Raw genomic sequence first — 17,320 nt, 5'->3', positions numbered from 1 at the left:
TCTTAGAGGCCTCGCCGGCGCCGCCCGCTCCATTGCCGTCGTCGTCCAGTCCCAGGCCCCACTTGACCATCTGGTGCTCGTGGCCCTTGGCGGCGTAGCAGTTGATACACAGGTCAAAGTCCTGAGAGGTGGGGGTTAATACATGCATGGGCAGATGTAAGTGACAGAGAGGGCAGCTATTGCCTGCTTGCTCTTTAGGGTCTAGGCCAGTTTACTGTAAAGCACTTTGACAACTGGCTTCATAAAATTCATTTGATTGATTGGGACACAGGAACATGGTATAAATCTCCAAAGACGGTGAGGATGTATGCACACGTGTGTGTGTGTGTGTGTGTCTTACCTCACAGACGGTACAGTGCCAGCGTGTCTCCACGTGGTGTTTACACTCGTTGCAGGTGTAAACGAAGCGGTCCTGACCCTGGTTGTGCAGCTCCACCAGCATGCACATGGTGCTCCACTTACACCTTATGGAAACAAATGGTAGGAATTCATCAACCAATGGTCCTCTATGGCAGGGGTTTTCAAACCTCTCCTCGGGGACCCCCAGTCGTTCCATGTATTTGATCTATTCCACAGCTAGCACACCTGATTCAACTTGTCAACTAACCAGCCTTGAATAGGTGAATCAGGTGAGTTAGTTCTGGGCTACAAATAAATTGTGAAATGTTTGGTGGTCCCTGAGGAGAGTTTAGAAACCACTGGCCTACGGAACGCTCTACCTTACCGTCTGAGAGCCACTCCATCCATCAAGCAATTTTAAAACTCGCTTAAAAATACCAAAACTCACTTTAACAGACTCTCTCTGTGAAGGCCTTTCAGCATCTACCGTTGTTGCTTTAGCTGGCTTGATTCTTACTGAATGTTTCCTTTTTATTGATACATTTAGGACACATAACAGAGGCTCTTATCCAGAGCGCCTTAGTCAGTGCATTCAACTTAGGTAGGCAAGTCAACAGTCATAATTGTTCAATTCTAACGTAGAATTCAAGAGGTAGAACTTTGAGATTCCTCCATTATGAAAAGCGCTATACAAATCAAATGTATTATCATTACCTCCTGAGAGAGCTGAACTCCCAGTGCTTGTCCCGGGCCAAGGTGAGGAAGGCGTCGCGGCCGTCCATCAGGTCACAGTTCAGCAGGGGGTCAGGGTCCATGATGGGGGGCAACATGTTGGCCATCTGGGCCGAGTGCAGGTGGATCACAAAGAACACCTGGAGGGAGAGAGGAGAGAAATACTCTTGAAGAGAGCATCACTCAATCCCTGATTGTTTGCCATTGGGTTTGGGTCAGGCCAATAATATCCCAGCTCAGAGATTATAGAAGAGAACTGACACATGGCACCATTCTAAGAAACAACTTCATAAAACAGTTACAGCCATTGAAAGACGACATGCATTTCAAAGCAAGTGTGGTGACGTCATCATACCTCTTTGTGTTTGTCAAGGCTGGCGTAGAGCTTCTGGGACAGGTCATTGGCTACATTCGGCATGCCAGGCTTCTTCTTATTGGTTCGGCTCACGCTGCCCTTGTTCTTATTGGTCTTCTTGCTGTTCTTCTTCTTGGCGTTCTTCGTGTCCCCCGGCGTGCCCTGAGGGGAAGAGAAGAGGGAAGAGTTTGAAAAATATGGCAAATTAACATTAAGATAAATTTGACTAGACAGGTAGGAGTTATGTATTGATAATGATGTCTCTAGTACTATCATCGGTCTACCCTATGACTCGTCTCTCCTCCTCCCACCTCAGGTGTGTCGGAGCAGGCTACGTTCTCCTCCTTCTTCCTCTCTTCCGCCTCCTGTTCCAGCTCCTTGATGCTCTCCTCCAGCACGTTGGGCCAGAAGTCCCCCTCGAAGTAGGGCATCTCGTTGGCCTCCGTCAGACAGTCCTCTGTCGCCTGCTTGAAGATGTCCTGGAGAAAAACATAGGAGAAGAAGATTACTTTAAGTGTCCAATGGACACAAATGTTCAACTAATATGAGTCTTCTGCTTGGCTGGTTGTTGCTGTTCTAGCCCTATTAATACATTCAGAAACCTCAAAACACTTTAGAGGTTGAAGGCTTGGTTGGCCCGGTTGCATAGAAGACAACTTTCCCAAGGCTAAGGCTGGGGACTCAACTGTACCAAGTCTACAAGATAGGCCTGAAAGGCTTTAGCCATTGAGAGGCCTACCCTGAAGTCGTGGATGATCCTCTCCACGAAAGCAGTATCCAGCATCTTCTTGTACCACTCCTGCAGCCTCTTGGGCTTGGGGGATCTAACTTTAACTCTTAATCCTTACCTTAATCCTAACCTTAATCCTAAATCACCTTGAAGTCATGGAGGATCCTCTCAGCGAAGGCCTTCTCCAGCATCTTCCTGTACCACTCCTGCAGCCTCTTGGGCTTGGGGATCTTCTGGTCGGCAGGGTGGCAGTGGAAGATGTAGTCGTCCCCCTCGCTGGGGGGGCACGCCCAGATGTGACCCTGAGAGTAGCTGAGGGGGAGAAGAGACAATGGTTGGTTGTTTTGGTAGGGAGACATATTTAATGCAAGTGGGGAGTTACCTCCAAGTAAAGTGCTTTTATTTGAGAAAACTGCAATATGAATGCATATCATTGTACTATTAATTAAGACCTACCCGAGTTTCTTTACATATTCCAGGTAGCCAATCAGGATCTCATGATAGACGGCCGTCCTTAGCAGTCGAGGTTTGAAGAAGTGAATACTGTCCAGGTAAGATATGTAAACCCGTCTGTGGAGGAAGGGAGACACAGGAATAAACAAATGTAATCAATTACCCCGAACCAGCCCCATGTAAGGGGTACAGGTACTCTAGACCAGCCCCATGTAAGGGGTACAGGTACTCTAGACCAGCCCCATGTAGGGGGTACAGGTACTCTAGACCAGCCCCATGTAGGGGGTACAGGTACTCTAGACCAGCCCCATGTAGGGGGTACAGGTACTCTAGACCAGCCCCATGTAGGGGGTACAGGTACTCTAGACCAGCCCCATGTAGGGGGTACAGGTACTCTAGACCAGCCCCATGTAGGGGGTACAGGTACTCTAGACCAGCCCCATGTAGGGGGTACAGGTACTCTAGACCAGCCCCATGTAGGGGGTACAGGTACTCTAGACCAGCCCCATGTAGGGGGTACAGGTACTCTAGACCAGCCCCATGTAGGGGGTACAGGTACTCTAGACCAGCCCCATGTAGGGGGTACAGGTACTCTAGACCAGCCCCATGTAAGGGGTACAGGTACTCTAGACCAGCCCCATGTAGGGGGTACAGGTACTCTAGACCAGCCCCATGTAGGGGGTACAGGTACTCTAGACCAGCCCCATGTAGGGGGTACAGGTACTCTAGACCAGCCCCATGTAGGGGGTACAGGTACTCTAGACCAACCCCATGTAGGGGGTACAGGTGCTGACCTGGTGTTTGGGAAGGAGCAGTCTGAGCCGTACTCTTGAACGTGCATCCCGAAGAAACACACATCCACGCCGTCAATCTCCTCAAAGGCGAAAAGCGCTTTGGTTCTGTAGGGGAAGGTCTCCGACATCTCACCTGTGTCCACAAACCTGACCAGAAAAAACAGAAAGACAGACGTCTGTCTACATCGAACATTAACCACATGTGTCAAAGAGGCCAAACTGAATGGGCGGCGGGTAGCCTAGCAGTTAAGAGCTTTGGGCCAGTAAACGAAAGGTTGATGTGCCCTTGAGCAAGGCGCTTAACCCTAATTTGCTCCTGTAAGTCACTCTGGATAAGAGCGTCTGCTAAATATGAACTGACCATTGAAGGCAGTAACAGGGAGTGTTTACAGGTTCAACAACATGGGATTTAAAAGATGAATATATGATCATTAGGTTTTATGTGGTGTATTCTTATCTCTTGGGCTCTCTGCAAAGCCAAAGTCAAACAAGGGTGCCGACCACACTGTTTACTGGCAACAATAAAACAGGAGCGTGCACAAATATTTAGTGTATTGACTATGTTACATGCTGTGAAAGTGCCTGCACAACTAAAGTAGTGCAATAAATGTGTATACCGTCAGTACTCTAAAATGTTAGGTAGTGCACTACACATGCGTGTCCACTCCTCAGTCTCTACCTGGATTTCATGCCAGGTTTGACCTCTGTAGTTTTGTCAGAGCTGGCCACCACTCGTACGTACACCTCCCCTGCCTCAGGGTGGTTCTGCCTCTTCAGATACTTATTCACCCGGTCCTCGATGTACATGCCCAACCGCGTCGTCTGCAGCCCTACACACACACAGAGAGAGAGATTGGTCCAAAAAGGTCACAAACCAAGCCTTCATTCAGCAGGACATGTTTTATGTATGAATAAATGTGCAGACAGAGTCTAATTTAGCTTAATGCCATGTGGATGGAAAGGTCAAACACGCTCTCTGGTACTACAAATACCAGAGGCAAAACCGCAAATGTGTGGGTGAAAGAGAGAGCTACTGCAGGTAATTGGAGAAAGCCAGTGATGTCATAAGTCCATGACATTTACCATATGGAAGTGGTTTGTCATAAAGAGAAAGGCTTCTGTAAAGCTTGAATAACTAGGCTATTAAACTGATGTTCAAAAAGATTTTGGCTTTATTTTCGATATTGCATGAAGAATTGGCTAAGTATTCCAATACTCTTAAAGGGGAAATCAGCCGTTGATACATCAATGTATGACCTTGAAGGGTTGATACAGTGTGTACACATTGATTATTGAAAAATATAACTTATAAATGGCTCATGAGCTCAGTTCAACCCCATCAGAACCCAAAATAAGCTGTTTTACTGTTTTAGCTGTTTGTAACCAAACACTATATAGCCTATAATAAAACTATATTTTTGATACCACAGATGCTCAGCCTTGCATCCATAGCTTGGTCTATGAATTTGAAAGCAGTTACATTTCTCCAGCCCCATCACTCAGCTTTGTACCGAAACAGGGGCGGGGATGATGCTGTGTTATTGTTTCAACTGCGGATTGCCACTTTAAGATGGGGCTTAAGGCCAGGGAATGGAAAAGAGGACGTACGTTTTGCAGAAAACTTGTTGTCTTTCCGTGTTTTCCCACTCTTCTTCAAACAGTTGTCACAGATGAATCTGCAATGTGAGAGAAAGAAAAAGAGAGTCATTCATGTAACTGGTATCGAATAGAACTTCTTCCCACCATTTTGTGACACTGTCAGAGGTTAGGCTGGATGTTTACCCGGATGGCCAGATGACGTCATAATGTAGAACACATATCTGATGCATCTTCCGTCCGCAATCTTTACAGTCAACAAACCTGGTGACAAAAACACCACATCTTGGTTTACTACAGAAACCCATTAACAGCTATACCCTTTATGTCCCCCATTTAGGTCAACAGTTTCTCTTCTTGTTTGTTTCAATTGTACTGTTCACGATATGTAAGAGTGCTGATTGGCTTGACTGCTAGAACAGGAAGCCATAGAGAGATCAACATTCACTTAATATTCCTCCAGTTCTTACGCACGTGCAAGCAGACCAATGCAAGTGCGCCTTTGTAGGAGGGGTTGGAACACAATACTCATATGTAGGCCATTATTCATTTATATATTCATAAAAAAATATATACTTTTCGTTATAATAAACCTCCAATGTGTAAATAGAATGGAAATTAAAAGGTGAGCAAAAGTGGAGATCTATGAGTGGCTCTTATGTTGTCTATTAAAAATCATCCACGTGCCAAAGGTGTACATGTTGAAATGCTCCCCTAGGTGATATAAAACTAAACACCAGATGGCGCTTTAGAGCTGACCATGAAGTCTAGTAGGGACATTGCAGGAGCAGCAGGCTGATATGAAAGGTATATGGAGTGAGTGTGAGCCATAAACATAGAGATGGCTGGTTAAAGAGCCTTACGGTTCAGGGTCTAGTGTATCGTTCTTCTTCCTCTCAAACTGGTCTTTACATATCATTCTGAAGAGGCAGACAAGACAGCAACTGGTTAGATGACACGGTTAAATCATGACATGAAACAAACATTTACTGCAAATACCTGAATAAAAAACAAGACCCTATTGGAGTTTGAATGAGATGAACTGGAGAACAAGTTAAGCAGAGACGGGTTGACTCACGTCTGTGGTTGTGCCGGGTCGTCCCCTAACGTCACATTGTGCCCCTGGATCTCATTGAAGCACTTCTCACAGAAATGATACCTGGAACAAGACGAGACACACACATACACTATAGCACACGGAACACAGAAAATGGCACCAGGCCCAAAGAGCACCAACAGACATTCAAAACATCCACTTGCCTCAACTAGATATAACTGAATTGTGGTTGTCGTACCTAGCTGCCTTAAGTAGATGCATTAACTAAGTCACTCTGGGTAAAAGTGTCTGCTAAATGTACAGATCTGAAATACGATGACTACATATGAACATCAGAAAAGTAATTCCTATGTCAGAGTTGTACAGTACTTGCACATTTAACTTCAATGCAAATCTTTCCATTAGGACTTGGGAGTGTCAGAACAGTAGACCATGCTGCAAGAGAGATCAGGGCCTGTATATTCATAAAGCATTTCAGAAAAGGAGTGGTGATCTAGGATCAGATCCCCCCTGGATCCACGTTATCTTATGGCGTTATCTGGTGATCTAAAACGGCCAAACTGATCCTAGATCAGCACTCCTAATCGGAGATGCTTTATTAATACGGGCTCAAAGCATGCGGCCTTGTGTTACAGCGTTATGCTATCTATTCACACGCCACGGCCGCTGTGCTGCACAACCCCATTCCAACGCATGCAGAGGAAAAACTAGCTGCAGTTACATGACCTGAACACCAGGCGGAGCAAGGGGGCAGTGTTCTGATTGAGCACTCTGCCATTTAGCGCAGAGAGGCAACTCTTACCTGTTCTGGTAGCTGTAGTAGGTACCGCCGGTGGGTATGGTGCACAACTGCTTACCATAACAGCAGAGAGTTTGAGGAGAGAACTCATACTGCAAAGGAAGTGGCCAACAAGAAAATGTTAGAATACAGATTTGCAAGAAAAGTTCATTTCAGAGATGCAAACAATCTCTGCCTCCGATCCCTCCCTCCCTTTCTCCACTACCCTCCCATCCCTCCCCGCCTCCCATCCCTTCATCTCACCTTGCGGCCGCAGCAGTAGCCAAGGCTCATCATAACGGGGTCTATCTCCAGCTCAAACACCTCGGCCAGCTTGGAGCAGAACTTGTAGACGCGGGACGTCTTGCGGTTGTAGATCCAGGCGTTGTTGAACATGACCCAGATGTCTTCCACGTACTGCCAGGGTTCCTGGTACTGACCCGTGTCCAGCTTACGCTTTATGGTGGACAGGTCGATGGGGTTCTTCACGATGTCAAAGTAGTCCTGGGGGGAAGAAAGTCAATTGTTCATCAGACCGCATCAGTCAATCGCTACACCTAACAAACGTATGCAGACATGGGCAAAAAGGTAAGACTTTCAGCTTTTCATAGAAAATAAAGTGAATATAACCCATGATTCATCCAAAACATATTGTCAGACCTGCCAACCCTGTCCAACTTTTTAGAGTACCAGACACGCGCGGCAAATTGGAGTTCTTTCCCCACCGCACGCTCGTGCGCTGTTTGTTAGTCTGATCGCAGTTATAGAATTGTACCAAATCAAGTCTATAAAAGGTTGGAATACTTTGACAGCATTCCATTTACACACATTAACAAGATCTAATTAGAAAGAACAAAGGGCCTTCATTCTTCGAGTTTTTTAAATTTTATTAAACAAATAAGTTATTTGTTTAGGTACAAACTGTACAAACGTCTTATCCACAATAAAACATTTTTTTAAACTCTGATATAAGAACAAATGTTTGAAGCAGAGCATCAAATAAACATGTTATCCATAATAAAAAGGAAAAAGCTATGATAGGAAACAGTGGGTGAGAACAAATCTTCTGGAGACCTTCAAATGTTCAGGAAACCATTTCCTAGACAGGTAGCCAGCAGATTTAGCCTTACACAGCAGGGTATCAGGGTAGACTTCTCTGTGGCAAACAGTTCTTCTGGCAATCATTGAAACCTTCTTGGTAACAAGGGCACTCGGCAGGTCTGTACTGAGGGAGGCTCTGTACTGGGTTTTGTTCTTGGAAACGAGACTGAATATTCGTTCGCAGTCTGCATTGCTGTGGAAAATGACCAATATCCCTAACATCACAGCCGAAAGGTGTGATGTGCTGATTTCTCTCCAGGCCTGATCCGTGCGCATGTTGACCAGACTCTGCTCAAATGAGTTTACACTATTAGGCAACACCATCATCCACCAGATCAACAGAGGCTCCCTCAGGAATAATGCAGGGAAAGCGTGCCATGAATAAGTTGAGGGATAAGAACTTGGCAGTCTGCCTGTTGGCAATGTCAGCGACCACTGCATGCTGGAGGAGCACATTGGCAAATGGAAATTTCAGCAACTTGTAGAGTCTACTGCAGAAGAAAATACGTTTCTGACATCTGCATAGAAGGTCTTCAGATCCAGCTTGCCTTGGCTTCCTTGTGTAGGTGCGGGTGTCCTGGCCAATGGACAGCTCCTAGTCAGAAAGCTGGTTTTGTCTCTCCAGGTAGAGCGTAGGCTTGACACCAGTACATTTATGTCATGAGCACACATGCTTAGACAAACATTATGGATCACACCTGGTTCAGTTCAGTCCTCTGAAAAAGTATTTTACAAGACATAAATAAAAGATTCATACTGATAAGTACAGAACATAGCAAATATATATATGTTTTGTGGAATTTAACAGATTGTCTGTATGTTTATTCCATTACATGTACAGTATAGAATGGAGATAATTATCTATAACGTTTTTCTTAGCACATGCCCCCAAGTTTAGTCTCTACAGTAGAGGAACGCTTGTCACCTCTCAAACAGGGCCAATCACTAGGGCCAGCTCACATCTATTGGATTTTTAAACACTAAAAGCAAAAATCATTTTGAAAACAAAAACAAATGATTGCATTGACAGAGCGCAAACTGTCTACACAGGCTACCGCAAAGGGAATCTGACCGCTGTTCAGGAGGCTACCGCAAAGGGAATCTGACCGCTGTTCAGGAGGCTACCGCAAAGGGAATCTGACCGCTGTTCAGGAGGCTACCGCAAAGGGAATCGGACCGCTGTTCAGGAGGCTACCGCAAAGGGAATCGGACCGCTGTTCAGGAGGCTACCGCAAAGGGAATCGGACCGCTGTTCAGGAGGCTACCGCAAAGGGAATCTGACCGCTGTTCAGGAGGCTACCGCAAAGGGAATCTGACCGCTGTTCAGGAGGCTACCGCAAAGGGAATCTGACCGCTGTTCAGGAGGCTACCGCAAAGGGAATCTGACCGCTGTTCAGGAGGCTACAGCTTGAGACAATGTGTTTACCTTTCCACAACACACGGAGTGGAAAAGGGATTGGTCTGTGTGTTTACGTACAGCTGACAGTCGGCAAACTCAACATCACAACAAACAGGAGGGGCAGACACCGGGTAGCTACGTCCAATAACGATGTCCTGCCTGTTTGGCCCTGTCCGGGGGTATCATCGGATGGGGCCACAGTGTCTTCTGATCCCTCCTGTCTCAGCCTCCAGTATTTATGCTGCAGTAGTTTATGTGTCGGGGGGCTAGGGTCAGTCTGTTACATCTGGAGTATTTCTCTTGTCTTATCCGGTGTCCTGTGTGAATTTAAATATGCTCTCTCTAATTCTCTCTTTCTCTCGGAGGACCTGAGCCCTAGGACCATGCCTCAGGACTACCTGGCATGATGACTCCTTGCTGTCCCCAGTCCACCTGGCCGTGCTGCTGCTCCAGTTTCAACTGTTCTGCCTGCGGCTATGGAACCCTGACCTGTTCACCGGACATGCTTGTTGCACCCTCGACAACTACTATGATTATTATTATTTGACCATGCTGGTCATTTATGAACATTTTAACATCTTGACCATGTTCTGTTATAATATCCACCCGGCACAGCCAGAAGAGGACTGGCCACCCCTCATAGCCTGGTTCCTCTCTAGGTTTCTTCCTAGGTTTTTGGCCTTTCTAGGGAGTTTTTCCTAGGGAGTTTTTCCTAGCCACCGTGCTTCTTTCACATGCATTGCTTGCTGTTTGGAGTTTTAGGCTGGGTTTCTGTACAGCACTTTGAGATATCAGCTGATGTACGAAGTGCTATATAAATACATTTTATTTGATCTCCATGTCCGTTGACACAAACTCCGTACGTCTGTGTGTTGCAGCTCGAGAATTGGGATATTAGATTTATTTTGGATTAATAAAAAAAAATTAAAATCAGGCCCAATTCATTTCTGCATACTTTTAACTGGGATCTCGTACCTGCGTACAAGGACAGAGAATTGCATAGTTGGTACTCAAAATGCATGCATGTTGGCAGGTCTGTATTAGGAGTATAATTCAGATATGCTGGACTGGAAGTTTCAGGTGGAATGACAAAAGGGTATTTGAGCTCTGTGGTTTAAGGGGTGGGCTACTTAGAGGGATGCCCTGCAACATGGGGTCTACAGGCTGTCTGAAGGGTAGAGACTCTGGGTCCTGTCTGTAGTGTGTCTGTGTGTACTCACTGGGATGCCCAGTACCATGGGGTCTACAGGCTGTCTGAAGGGTAGAGACTCTGGGTCCTGTCTGTAGTGTGTCTGTGTGTACTCACTGGGATGCCCAGTACCATGGGGTCCATAGGCTGTCTGAAGGGTAGAGACTCTGGGTCCTGTCTGTAATGTGTCTGTGTGTACTCACTGGGATGCCCTGCAACATGGGGTCTACAGGCTGTATAAAGGGTAGAGACTCTGGGTCCTGTCTGTAGCGTGTCTGTGTGTACTCACTGGGATGCCCAGTACCATGGGGTCTACAGGCTGTCTGAAGGGTAGAGACTCTGGGTCCTGTCTGTAAAGAGACTCTAGGGTGGGCATGAGGGCCTGGCGTAGCTCCTCTGGCTTAAAGACTGGAACAGAGATGGGGAGAAAAAGTTTTAATAGGTGTTTTTAATAAGTTTCATCCTAGACCAATTCCTTGTCCTGTCCCTAGTCCCTTCTTGGGGGAAGGAGAGAGATGGCTAGAGAGAGAGAGAGAAATGGCTAGATAAAGAGAGAGGGCGAGAGGGAGAGATGGCTAGCGAGAGAGAGATGGCCAGAATACAATTTTGATTAACTCCCATATCTACTGGGTGAAATACCAGTGTGCCATCACAGCAGCAAGATGTGTGACCTGTTGCCACAAGAAAAGGGCAACCAGTGAAGAACAAACACCATTATAAATACAACCTTTATTATTTATTTTCCCTTTTGTACTTTAACTATTTGCACATCGTTACAACACTGTATATAGACATATGTCATTTGAAATGTCTTTATTCTTTGAGTGTAATGTTCATTTTGGATGGTTTATTATCAATTTCACGTGAGCGAGAGAGAAGAGAGAGAGAAGAGAGAGAGAACTCACTTTTCCTCCGTGACTGAGAAGGGGATGAGGACACTGTGCCGTTGGCTCCTCCCCCCTCCTCCTCTTTGGGCTCATTCTTCATCTCCAGCTTCTTCTCCTCAGTCTCCATTGGCACCTGCTTCTCTTCTGGCTCCTCCTTCACTGACAGCGAACCAGAGTCCTCCTCAGTCTGCAAACAGGAAGTAAAGATAGGCGATTAATATAGCTAGGGGAAATGCTTGTTAACAGTATAAACCATGTGATTCATAGCTTCTATTTCTATGATTCAACATTGTCTAATGACATGGATGGACTCCACATGACTTCTGTAGCTCAGCTTAACCAAACCTGAATGAATGAACAAACAAAACACACCTCCATCTTGGGCTCGGTCTTGCCACTGGCCGACTCAAAGTCCCGCTGGTCCCTAAGCCGCAGCTCGGCCTTGGTCTCCTGGGCCGGCAGGTCAGGCAAAGCATGCTGGGAGTGCGAATGCAAGTCGCCGCTGGCGGCAGAAGCTGGGGTGGGCACCCTGTTATCCAGACTGGCACCTGTCTGAGAAAGCTGAAAAGAGAAGGAGAGAGCGCCAGAGTGAGGGGAAGAGCGAGAGAGAAAAATAAGGAGTGTGAGCAAAAGAAAGAAAAAGAAGGAAAAAGGAGGAATAATAAAAAGAGGGTCAAATGAGCATTTAGTGGAAAGCAAGTACTTCACAATTTGTGAAAACAGTGAGTTTGATTGACAGATGAGACATTCCATGGTTGTCATGCAGCTAGAACAAGATGGCATGGTCAACGGAGGTCAAAAGGTCAACCAGAAAGGATTGAAGGTGAGAGGTTAAAAAGGGATGTCGTAGTTCAAGGTGGAAGGGCATGCCATGCGGTCTCAGGGCTCTCACCGGCGTGGTCGGGGGCTGCACTGTAGGAAGCTCCGGTTGGGGTTGGGACTGAGTCTGTGGCTGGAGGGGGGTATGTGGCTGGGGTTGAGGAGGCTGGGTCTGGGTGAGGTTTGGGCGGGGAGGGGTGTTGGAAGGACCAGGACCGTGGGTGGAAAGGGTGGGGGTGGAGCTGCGGCTGGAGGGCTTGGGGGGCTGCAGGTTAGTTGTGGGCCCCCCTGTGGAGGAAGAGGGTGGAGGAGTGGAGCGCAGGGGGGGCTGGGAGGGGAGCTGTAGGCCCAGGGGACCAAGTGCACTCATGGGGAGGTTAGCACTCTGCTGCTGCGGCGACTGCTGCTGTAGGGAGAGAGAGGAGGCACACACACACACACACACACACACACACACACACACACACACACACAAGGATTACATACACATAAACCAACCACACACAGAGACTTGAGTTAAGGGTACCTCATGATAGTCAGTGTGTGAGTTGTGACGGTTACTGATTTTAGTGGGTAATTGAACCCATCCCCCCCTCCTCTCTATACCCCCATCCATCTCTCACCCTTGTGACAGTAGCCCAGGCCTTCCCTCCATCTAACCCTCCCTCCCTTTATCTCTCACCTGTGTGACAGCAGCCTGTGCTGGGGGCTGGCCTAGACCCAGGTTGTTAGCGTTCATGGCGCCGGAGGCAGAGGGGGGAAATGGGGTCTGAGGGGGATGGAATTGACTATTTTGATTGGCTGTCTGGCCCACCATGCTGCCGCCGCCGCCGTGGGCTCCCAGCATGCCCTGGGTCTGTGGCATCCGCGAGGGAGACAGACCCATCTGAGGAAGAGAGAGTGTTACCGTGGTAATAGGAGAACCAATCAATCAAATCCTAGATATACACAAACACAATGAAGCGTAAATAGGAGTATGCCAGCCTTAATGTTATAGTCTGGGGCCCCTAAAATACAGCATTATTTCAATATATCCCTTCAAGCCGATGTGAATACCAATTTAAAATCTGAATACAACCAGTTTGCCATTTCAATTAGTCACTGTGACGTCTCTTCCAGACAGCACCAACAGAGGGGTTGTCTATAACGGGAGAGATCATCAATTATCACTACGAGAGCTCTCGACAAGACGGCGTCATCAGTGAGCAAGCGGCGCTCTGACTGACTCAAAGTGCTAGGAAAACTAAAATAAATGGCGCGTTGTGTGCTGAAACGTGACCCCTGTAACTCCCGCATCCCACGCTTCGGTTTTTACTAAAGAACTGTCGCCATGATGCTGCTGAGCGTTAAGAGGGAATGCTGGGAGTACAAACTCTCCATCCCCATCTCTCCATCCTTCCCCCTCTCTCACATCCCTTGTTCTCTCTCAGTCAGTCTTGGTACAACGGTAAACCATGCCAGCAGTGCTGTACTTTACTTCAGAGGGGTGGTGCTGCTGCATCATTTCAACCTAACAAAAGGCCCTAACTGACTGACTGACACTTCTCTCTTGGCCACTAAAAATACTCTCCAACATACGGTGAGTCATGGCTGGAGAGAACATTATGTCCTGCGTCCCAAATGGCACCCTATTCCCTACATAGGGCTCTGGTCAAAATTAGCGCACTATGTGAGGTGTTGACAGGACACCCTTAAATATCCTAGTGTGTGTGTGTGTGGTACTCACGGAGGGGACGGAGCCCATGTTGATCTGTGTGGGGTGGTTCATGGGGGAGGCGGCACGGGGCCCTAGAGGCTGCTGGGACATCTGGATGTTGGGCAGGGCCATGGGGCTGAACTGATTGAGCCCTGCAGAGGAGAGGTGGAGCACAACGTCAGGCAAGACGCGCGCCCTCACCATGCACACAGGACATGACGCACAACACACCTGTAGAGATGCCAAGCGCATACATCAAATTGATCGACACGAATACGCAGATTCACACCACACACACAAATTGCCTTAAGTAAGAAAACCTAGGGTGGGGTTGGTACCTTGAACAATTTGCATGCGATTCATGATCTGATTTGGCACATTGGGCATAGACACAGGTCCATCTGAGGAAGCAGAGAAAGACAGCAGGATAAGGTAAGGGTTGGAGAAGAGCAGCAAACAAAGATGGCAGAAAAGCAACCCCCCAAAGTGTTCCAGAAAAGCCCTGGCTTTGGACTACTACCACCACCTCCAGAGTGTTAGGGTTTAGGGTTATGGCTTGGTACTCACTCTGTGGCCTAACAGACTGCCCAGGGCCCAGGGTGTTGGGCTGCGGGAGACCTCCAGGCTGCTGTTGGGCTCCTGCAGCCGTCAGAGGCCCCTGGTTGATGATCTGTTTCTGGAGCCGAGACCTCCTCTTCTCCTCCAGCTCCTTCTGGATTTTATAGATCTTCTCTGCCAGGAAGTGGTAGTATTCATCCTGCAGGGGAGACAACAAATGAATGAATAAAATGGTTGGGTAATGTAGTTCAAAACAATCTAGCAGTCTAAAAACGACAAACTATTAGAATGCATAAAAACTAGTTTACCACCATTATGGCTCATCAACTTCAGTGCTCAAGTGTTGGTAAGAGCACAAACTGATAGAACAGATAAAAGCAGGACACTGAGGACTATTCAAGGGGCTTGTTTCTGGGGAATGTGAGCTGTGGACCCTGCTGTTGGCAGACTCATCCATGTCCACCTCCCCAGCGTGCGCGTCGTACCCTAATGTGGGCAGACTCATCCATGTCCACCTCCCCAGCGTGCGCGTCGTAACCTAATTTGGGCAGACTCTTCCATGTCCACCTCCCCAGCGTGCGCGTCGTAACCTAATTTGGGCAGACTCTTCCATGTCCACCTCCCCAGCGTGCGCGTCGTACCCTAATGTGGGCAGACTCATACATGTCCCCCTACACCTTCCCAGCGCGCACATTGTACCCTGCTGTTGGCAGACTCATACATGTCCCCCTCCACCTTCCCAGCGCGCACATCGTACCCTGCTGTTGGCAGACTCATACATGTCCCCCTCCACCTTCCCAGCACGCGCGTCGTACCCTAATGTCCCCCTCCACCTTCCCAGTGTGCGCGTCGTACCCTAATGTGGGCAGACTCATACATGTCCCCCTACACCTTCCCAGCGCGCACATTGTACCCTGCTGTTGGCAGACTCATACATGTCCCCCTCCACCTTCCCAGCGCGCACATCGTAACCTGCTGTTGGCAGACTCATACATGTCCCCCTCCACCTTCCCAGCACGCGCGTCGTACCCTAATGTCCCCCTCCACCTTCCCAGCGCGCACATCGTACCCTGCTGTTGGCAGACTCATACAGTGCATTCAGAAAGTATTCAGACCCTTGATTATATTCTTTTTTCCCTCTACACACAATACCCCATAATGACAAAGCGAAAACAGGTTTATACATTTTTTCAAATTTATAAAAAAATTAACAGAAATTCCTTATTTTATAAGTATTCAGACCATTTGATATGAGACTCGAAATTGAGCTCACTTGCATTCTTTGGCCTGAATTCCAAGTGTCACACCCAGAGGAAACCTGGCACCATCCCTACGGTGAAGCATGGTGGTGGCAGGATCATGCTGTGGGGATGTTTTTAAGCAGCAGGGACTGGGAGACTAGTCAGGATCGAGGCAAAGGATCGAGGCAAAGATGAACGGAGCAAAGTATAAAAGGATCCTTGATGAAAACCTGCACCAGAGCACTCAGGACCTCAGACTGAGGTGAAGGTTCACCTTCTAACAGGACAACAACCCTAAGCAAACAGCCAAGACAATGCAGGAGTGGCTTAGGGACAAGTCTCTGAATGCCCTTGAGTGGCCCAGCCAGAGCCCGGACTTGAACCTGATCTCTGGAGACCTGAAAATAGCTGTAAAGCAACGCTCCCCATCCAACCTGACAGAGCTCAAGGGGCTCTGCAGAGAATTTTTTTTGAGAAACTCCAAATACAGGTGTGCCAAGCTTGCAGCATCATACCCAAGAAGACTTGAGGCTGTAATCGCTGTCAAAGGTGCTTCAACAAAGTACTGAGTAAAGGGTCTGAATACTTATGTAAATGTGTTTTTTAATTATTTTTAATACATTTGCAAACATTTCTAAAAACCGTGTTTTTGCTTTGTCATTATGGGCTATTGTGTGTAGATTGATGAGGAAAAAAACAACTTAATCCATTTTAGAATAAGGCTTTAATGTAACAAAATGTGGAAAAAGTGAAGGGGTCTGAATACTTTCCGAATGCACTGTACCCCTCCACCTTCCTAGCTTGTGTGCATGTGTGTCGTACCCTGCTGTTGGCAGACTCGTACATGTCCCCCTCGACCTTCCTAGCGTATGCCACCAGGTTCTCCATCCGCCTATCCTTTAGAGCTGCCGGATCTGGGGTGGGGAAAATGGCTTGTACTCTGGACAGAGAGAAGTAGAGGGAGAGAGCAGAGGCATTGAATAAACAAACTAATGAACATGGGAAGGACTGAGTCTCTAGACTCTTTTCAAGTGATTCACTGCTTATGTCGCCTTAAGAACATGACTTTCTCATTACAGAGCTTCTGATATAAGTGGATGTCGGTGGTTGTGACTAGGAAGTTGTTTGTGTGGTGGGTGACAATAAATCTAAAGGCTCCCAGTGAGTCACAATTCAAAACCACTGCTTTGGAACTGAACCACAACTCAGAGACTTGTGTTTAGTATTCCATTGAGATAAGAGTATTTTAACGGTTTTCTATGGTCGTTTTCCCACTGCAGCCATCTGGACGTACAGTTTGTGGACGAGGTGGTTGCGGAGGTCCTGAGTGACGTGTTCATGCCAGGTCTTCCTGACTCCCGATGCTGAGAGGGGGGCGGCGGTGGGCAGGCTACCCCCCATGGAGCCAACACCTGATCCGTCGGACAGCAGCTGACTGACAGGGGGAGGAGAAGGGGAGATTAGGACAAGGGAAAACATCTTACATAGGCCTGAACAAAAGCTCATGAGGAGTTCCAATTCAATTAAGTCTGGTGCTGTGTCAACAAGTCACTTCATATGGAAACCTGTGTGAGAGAATCTTCAATACAGCTAAAT

The 17,320-nt window shown here is 47.5% G+C and overlaps 1 protein-coding gene across 5 annotated transcripts in view; it reads right to left on the bottom strand.

Annotated features, from left to right (window-relative positions):
• Window positions 1-17,320, bottom strand: part of LOC115178827 (CREB-binding protein) — a 71,765-nt gene that overhangs the window by 4,580 nt on the left and 49,865 nt on the right. Inside the window, exons 8-32 of one of the 5 annotated variants that reach the window (XM_029740173.1) lie at window positions 17,019-17,159; window positions 16,547-16,664; window positions 14,493-14,682; window positions 14,264-14,326; window positions 13,956-14,077; window positions 12,912-13,115; window positions 12,303-12,638; window positions 11,783-11,971; window positions 11,429-11,597; window positions 10,813-10,931; window positions 7,099-7,338; window positions 6,859-6,947; window positions 6,078-6,158; window positions 5,863-5,919; window positions 5,186-5,263; window positions 5,012-5,079; window positions 4,083-4,233; window positions 3,404-3,550; window positions 2,613-2,726; window positions 2,303-2,468; window positions 1,738-1,905; window positions 1,427-1,588; window positions 1,054-1,211; window positions 341-464; window positions 1-121 (exon numbers count right to left, since the gene is read on the bottom strand). The exon at window positions 1-121 is cut by the window's left edge and continues 132 nt beyond it. In XM_029740173.1, coding sequence (XP_029596033.1) covers window positions 1-121; window positions 341-464; window positions 1,054-1,211; window positions 1,427-1,588; window positions 1,738-1,905; window positions 2,303-2,468; window positions 2,613-2,726; window positions 3,404-3,550; window positions 4,083-4,233; window positions 5,012-5,079; window positions 5,186-5,263; window positions 5,863-5,919; window positions 6,078-6,158; window positions 6,859-6,947; window positions 7,099-7,338; window positions 10,813-10,931; window positions 11,429-11,597; window positions 11,783-11,971; window positions 12,303-12,638; window positions 12,912-13,115; window positions 13,956-14,077; window positions 14,264-14,326; window positions 14,493-14,682; window positions 16,547-16,664; window positions 17,019-17,159 — 3,575 coding nt within the window. The remainder of the gene's footprint in view (window positions 122-340; window positions 465-1,053; window positions 1,212-1,426; window positions 1,589-1,737; window positions 1,906-2,302; window positions 2,469-2,612; window positions 2,727-3,403; window positions 3,551-4,082; window positions 4,234-5,011; window positions 5,080-5,185; window positions 5,264-5,862; window positions 5,920-6,077; window positions 6,159-6,858; window positions 6,948-7,098; window positions 7,339-10,812; window positions 10,932-11,428; window positions 11,598-11,782; window positions 11,972-12,302; window positions 12,639-12,911; window positions 13,116-13,955; window positions 14,078-14,263; window positions 14,327-14,492; window positions 14,683-16,546; window positions 16,665-17,018; window positions 17,160-17,320) is intronic. The other 4 variants (XM_029740174.1, XM_029740175.1, XM_029740177.1 and 1 more) reach the window with 4 other exon arrangements.

This window comes from Salmo trutta, chromosome 38 (assembly GCF_901001165.1).
Source record: "Salmo trutta chromosome 38, fSalTru1.1, whole genome shotgun sequence".
NCBI classification, from domain to species: Eukaryota; Metazoa; Chordata; class Actinopteri; order Salmoniformes; family Salmonidae; genus Salmo; species Salmo trutta.
The sequence above is the reverse complement of the archived record's forward strand: the minus strand, read 5'-3'. Positions and strand labels throughout refer to the sequence as shown.